Source organism: Asparagus officinalis, unplaced genomic scaffold (assembly GCF_001876935.1).
Source record: "Asparagus officinalis unplaced genomic scaffold, Aspof.V1 AsparagusV1_Un273, whole genome shotgun sequence".
Lineage (NCBI taxonomy): Eukaryota > Viridiplantae > Streptophyta > Magnoliopsida > Asparagales > Asparagaceae > Asparagus > Asparagus officinalis.
The window spans coordinates 188,929-194,986 of record NW_017972538.1 but is presented as its reverse complement, the minus strand read 5'-3'; the positions used below and the strand labels follow the sequence as shown (position 1 = coordinate 194,986).

At 38.4% G+C, this 6,058-nt stretch overlaps 1 protein-coding gene across 2 annotated transcripts in view; it reads right to left on the bottom strand.

The window, feature by feature from the left end:
* Window positions 1–5,531, bottom strand: part of LOC109827511 (regulator of nonsense transcripts UPF3-like) — a 12,681-nt gene extending 7,150 nt beyond the window's left edge. The window contains exons 1-7 of one of the 2 annotated variants that reach the window (XM_020394523.1): window positions 5,149–5,531; window positions 4,237–4,343; window positions 3,747–3,842; window positions 3,543–3,641; window positions 3,332–3,411; window positions 1,685–1,792; window positions 1,475–1,604 (exon numbers count right to left, since the gene is read on the bottom strand). In XM_020394523.1, the coding sequence (XP_020250112.1) occupies window positions 1,475–1,604; window positions 1,685–1,792; window positions 3,332–3,411; window positions 3,543–3,641; window positions 3,747–3,842; window positions 4,237–4,343; window positions 5,149–5,288 (760 nt within the window). In that variant the 5' untranslated portion in view covers window positions 5,289–5,531. The remainder of the gene's footprint in view (window positions 1–1,474; window positions 1,605–1,684; window positions 1,793–3,331; window positions 3,412–3,542; window positions 3,642–3,746; window positions 3,843–4,236; window positions 4,344–5,148) is intronic. The other variant, XM_020394522.1, reaches the window with a different exon arrangement.
* Between the last annotated feature and the right edge of the window lie 527 nt (window positions 5,532–6,058).

The window sequence follows — 6,058 nt, the reverse complement described above, 5'->3', positions numbered from 1 at the left end:
GACGTCTAGACAGCCTAGCACTTTCTGTAACATTGTCACTATCTAGAATCTCTTCACAGGATTCTCCCCGCATAAGAGGCATCTCTCCTCCTTTGACAATCTCTTTATCACGCACTCCAATGCCACCTCCCTCACGGTGCACATCGCTCAACGTAATCAGTAATAGGAGCATCACCTGTAGGATGTTCTCAGCTCCACCATCGTGATCTAACTCATTTCGCATCAATGGCCAACAACCATTTCACAAAGTGACTCTTAACATGTTTCCAACAACCATGGTAGGCATGGGAACCATAGTGTTCATTATCATGTGTATAATTGTAATAGAGATAACAGTGATAATTGGTTCAACCATACCTCAGTATATTCTTCTTGTGCTTGTCTATTTTGCTGAAATCATTATCACAGGTAGCCCTAGTGCTCCACTAGATGCAATCATCCAATCCTCCGTACAGAGTTTGCAATGGACTTGAGTCTTTGCCAACTGCTTTCTTAGCATTAAAAAACACAAAACCCCTATAACATCATTCTTATTCAATCAAAGTACATGTCTGATCTCGTGACTCGCACTAGCATGTAGGATGTCATACCCGCCATCACTCTAGTCTCTAGTAGCTCTGAGTCATCCATCGTGATGTTGAACCTTTCTCCAATCTAACTTTCTACAATAGCATCGTCGATGCTTTCACTATCTTACACTCACTCGACCTACATTGCCTATGTTGTCACTTGTCAAGCAATCTTGTCAGCAAATGTATAGCCCAATGAACCTCCACTGGATGACTATAAACTATCCTCTTCAATGCTTGAAGCACTCTACACAGCAGAATTGGTCATATCAAGAGGAACTGTTCAAACTCTTCATACTTTCTCTAATGCTGATTGGGCTAGGCACCTAGATGATAGACAATTTGTTTGTGGGTTTAGCATTTCTTAGGTCCTAACCTCTCTCTTAGAGCTCCAAGAAAAGACATAATGTGGTACACTCTAGTTCAGAGTCAAATAAAAAGGGCTCGCCTATGCCTTGTGAACTCATTTGGGTTCAAAAAACTCCTCGTCTAGTTAGAAATCTCACTTGAAGCTCCTTTGTTTTCTTCTTTTTTTCCTAGGGGGAGAGGGTGATGCATCCAGTGTGTAACACGAAGAGGAGATGAAGAAGAGAAAGATTAAAGCCTTCTATAACATTTGATTTTTATAGCTTTTAAGCTTTGCCTCTTTCAAGCTTTCACAAATCTGACAGAAGTAATGAAGTTAACACAACTTTGCATCAATGACATATAGCGACAAATATGGGAACAAGGGGGTAAATCAACAAATTGAAGTCCATAATAATAGCATTTAAAGTTTTAAACTATCATGCATTAAACAAGAAAAGGAAAAACACAGAAAATAAATCAAATAAAGATTAAAGTATATAGGATATTTAAGATTAAAGTACATAGGAAACTTAACAACAAGGTTACATTAGACAGACCTGTTCCTTCTTCTAATACTTCTTTTCTGCTCCCAGACCCTAACTGTTGCTCGTCTTTCCTTAGCATTAGTACATACGTTGACTTAACCTTCCCACTGCTGCTAGCCTTTGCTTTATCTCTGGGGACATACTATAGACAGAAGAGAAATAAGTTATAGCAAATATGGTAGTAGACACCTCTAGATACCAGGAGTCGCAAATAGGAAGTACCACTGAAGTGGATCCTCTTCGCTTCTCAGAACCTCTCTTGGAGGAACCAGAGCTGCTAATCACAGATCCTCCAGCTCTTCTGCTAAGTTTACCATTGACAGATAACCTCTGCAGTCGATTGAAGATACAAATCACAAGTTAACACCAATCGAAGAAAATACCTGATATCATGTTCCAAATAAATGCAACAAGAGAGTTGCACTGTACAACCAGATGGACCGCCACAGTTAAACTATTGAACCATAAAAAGCTGCCACATCTAAAAGGAACATAAAGGGGTATGTCATAGTCAGCATTACTAGATACACAATACCCTTTGATTCATGATATGAGTGTGGAGAAGGGGGGTTACACTAATTTGAGCATTAAGTGCTAAAAAGGAGGTTGGCTGAATTTGATCAGTATCTTGGGTCATCAAAAACTAGGGAGTACTTTCCAGCATAATTTGAATAATTATGCACAAATTATTACATGATCAAAGTTAAACTCCAAGGTAAATATTAAAAACCATAAATCGGTCTATTAAGAGGTTAAGCACTAGTTGCATTAGAATCAACAAGATCGCCAAATACTAATCGCAAGACAAAAAACAAGGAATATATTCAGTAGAGACGTGGGTATTATTATTAGCAAAGCAGTAATCAGTATGACGCCATGATTGTAGAAATAAATGATCTTCAATCCTAAGTCTGAAAGTATGTCAAACATTGTGACAGGATAGTGCATATGATGGTTGTATGGAACCCAGTTTGTTCCGGTTCACAAGATGGGAATGGGAGCATGGTGCGCCACTTATTAGGAATCTGGTACGGTGTACGTTACATGATATGCTAGGGGACATTAGTACATTTTAGGTTTGGTTTTTAAATGACGGAACTTGAGGTCATGTTAATTAAGGCATCATACTTTATTTGCTTAATGAGGTCATGTTAATTAAGGCATCATACTTTATTTGCTTAATTTGTCACGCTTTTTGTTGTTTATTCTTTTGAAAAAAAAAGAGTTAATATTTTGCAAAATTTTAATTTGATTGAATTCTAAATCGGGTTGGTGGGGGTGGTGAATCGGGTTGTGTTCCACAGCGAATTCGGGATGATTGAACCTGGATCGTGGGTCTCTACAGCGTCCCACGTTCCTGACAAGCTATGGTACATACTAATAAGTTCACCATACAAAACATTCAGCACTGCAGAAACCAAAGAAAGCAATCAAATTAATTTAATGATAATGAAAGGAGAATACATAGGATGATATGTGAGACCACTGATTCTCAATGTTGTGTTGTTAATGCCATTTCTTTAAACTGCAAGTCTTATCATTGAAAATCTAAATTTAGAATATATTGGAAAGGTAAACAGTTGCTCTTATCATGTTAATAAAGTAATGGTGTCTAACATCAAGATACAGACCAGGATATCTTAAGAGGTCCAGTTTGGTTTCATGTTGCAGTCCATGGGCATGTGATCGCTTTTTTTTTAACTCTTTAGGATAATCCATAAGGTTTGTTTTACCATTCAACAATCCTGCTACTCATTAAACCAAAAAGGATGCCAAGAAAGTATCATCAGCATATACCAAATGCATCAACTTTCTAAAATAGGCAATGGCTACTTACGAAAAATAAAAGACAAGTACAATGCCTTATACCTGAGACCCAGTCTTAGCCAATCGTTTCTGGCGAATAAAATCCATCAAAGGTGTTACTATGACAGCCTCCTTTGGTCCCCCTAAAGAATATGGAAGGAGATAAAAGTATGTCAAACAATGTTAATTTCTTTTTTAACATAACCTTTTGCACAATATTCACAGGTTATGCATAGTTTATGTACTTTCTTCCAAGATTCATTTTACTACTAACCAGCTCTTTCTGTTTCTCTCCTTTCTAGCTGGATCTCAGCGCTAGGAAGATTCTCAACGGGCTTTGCAATAAACTCAAGGAATTCTACATACTCAGGATCTGGTTATTTATCAAACAAAATTACTAGCTTACATTAGATTTTTGACAAGTGGTCTGTTTAACTTGACGTGCTGGTTTAAATTTGAAATAAAAGGACAAATATACCTTTGGATATAGTCCCTTCACGACCGTCTTTCTTAGGCAACAGCATGGGGACACGTTGTGAAGGTGCATATTCTACAAGAGCCTTGAACTGAGACCCTACAAAAAGAAGAGGGAATAACTAAAATGATAGATCTCTTCTAGTTAAAAGGGGTAAATAGGAAAAAGCCAAACACAACAAAAATAAGCAACCAAGCAGATGAAATTTGGAAAGAAACTGTACTAGCATAAAGGCTGATTGCCATGTTGGTCTCTACAATATAATCTTTCCTATCAGTATGAGGAAGAAGATATTGATAAAATTGTTAGAAAAAGAATCATTTCTAACAAAGTTGACAATAAGAAAACACCGCTGTAAATTGTGAAGAAATGGAAAAGGAATCTAGGCCATGATGAATCATAACGATATAATCCATCTCCATTTAGCATAAGCACATAACAAAATTATCTAGAAACACATAGTCAACTACTAATGCATTCGCTGAGGTTTTACCTTTTTCATTCACAAATATGTGTCCATCAAAAAACTCTGCGAAATCTACCACATCTTCAGGGTTTTGGAAATCGATGTAGGCTCGTGAAAATCGCTGATTCTTCTGACTGCAAGAAAGAAAAGGAACTTTAGATGCACAAATATTTGCACCTAATTGTACGTACATCACATCTGAATAACAAAGAAATCAAATATGATTCATGAAACACACAAGTCACCACAACAAAAGGTTCTTCAACACCTTGATTTGCAGCAAAGCTTGAACCTATGATAAACATAACTGATTTTTCAGTAGGGAATGGTAGGAAACAGAAATGTACATGGCCCATAGAGATGAACGCTTTGATGGATTTTATGGATTTATAGATGGGGGCCACTGCAAAAAACCCACATGATATAAAGATAAAGATGACATGCTTTTTATTCATCCTCTTAGAGATGAATTTGATTATTTGTAATCCCCTCCTTTTTTTTTTCTTGGAGGTGCAATCTAATGGGTTTAGAATTCTCTTTTTCTTCTACTAGAGTTGGTTTCCACCATTCCATGGGTCTTTTTCCCTTCGTTCAACTCGTTTTTCCATGAGAAGGAAGATGTACAATAGCTAAAAACATATGGTAGCCCCTTGTCTTAGGAGTGAATACCCACACCATTAGGGCGAGCAAAAAATAACTAAAATTTCTCAATGAAAACCTCAGAAACTAAACTTGTAGCCAAAAACATACTCAAATTGATGCATAAAAATCCCATTGCTATTATGTTCGAGTAAATAATATCACTATTTTACAAAATATAACTATAAATTACAACCGCTCACCCGCAAATTAAGATTCAAGGCACAAAATTTTCAAGTCAGATTAACATAAACGACAAATTGCCAAAAGAGTTAACGAAAAAAGAAAAAAAAAACTAACCTTTGCTTTCCAGGGCGAAACACGAACCAATTGTATCGGCCCGAAAACTTGACATCAATCTGCTCCATTAACCCCGACTGAGAGATCGAAGGCGGCAAGTGCCGAAGCACGACCTTCGTCCTATGCAACGGGTCCTTCATCCCTCCCCCCCTCAAAAAAAAAAATCTAGAAAAAAATTCCACCAAAATTAGCTGTTTGGCTGTGGAAATTCAACGATTATTTCCACGGCGTCACATCTTTTCTCCTTCAATCGCGCTTTCGATCTCAGTTAGAGTCACGATTAGGGGGGTTAATTAGGGTTTCGGCTAGAAGACATTTGAGACCCTACACTGAGAGGAGAACAGTCGGAATTTAGAAAAGAGGGGAGGAGGAATAATAATAATAATAACATACGCGAGAAGGGGAAAACGAATCGAACGAGATGGTAATTTTGCGCAAAAGTCCTAGTAGTACGTAGAATCTGTAACTTATTAGCACTAGTGTGCACTATGACTGAGCATGGTTCGGGCCAAATCGAAAAAACCAATCTGAACCGATCCAAAAAAATTGGTTTTATGAGTAGGTCGGTTCGGTCGGGGTTGAAAAATTTTCAACCTGAACCGATCCGAACCGACCGAATACCCAATAGTGCAATACCAGAATCTCAAACCCGACCCACTACCCCAAAGACTCAGTCACTCAAACCCTAAACTCATTTCCACTTTCCCTTTCCCCAGCCCGTTGCTCCTCATTTCTTCTCTCTCACGACTCACTCTCTCTCACTCGGTCGCTCCTCCGCCGCGCTTCTCACTCTGTAGTGTCCGCACAGTCCGCAGTCTTCATGGCCGAGGCCATAACATCTCCTCAGGCTCAGGATCTATCTCCGGCTTTGGGAGGGACACCCGCACCCGTCGCCGTCGCAGAGGCCGAG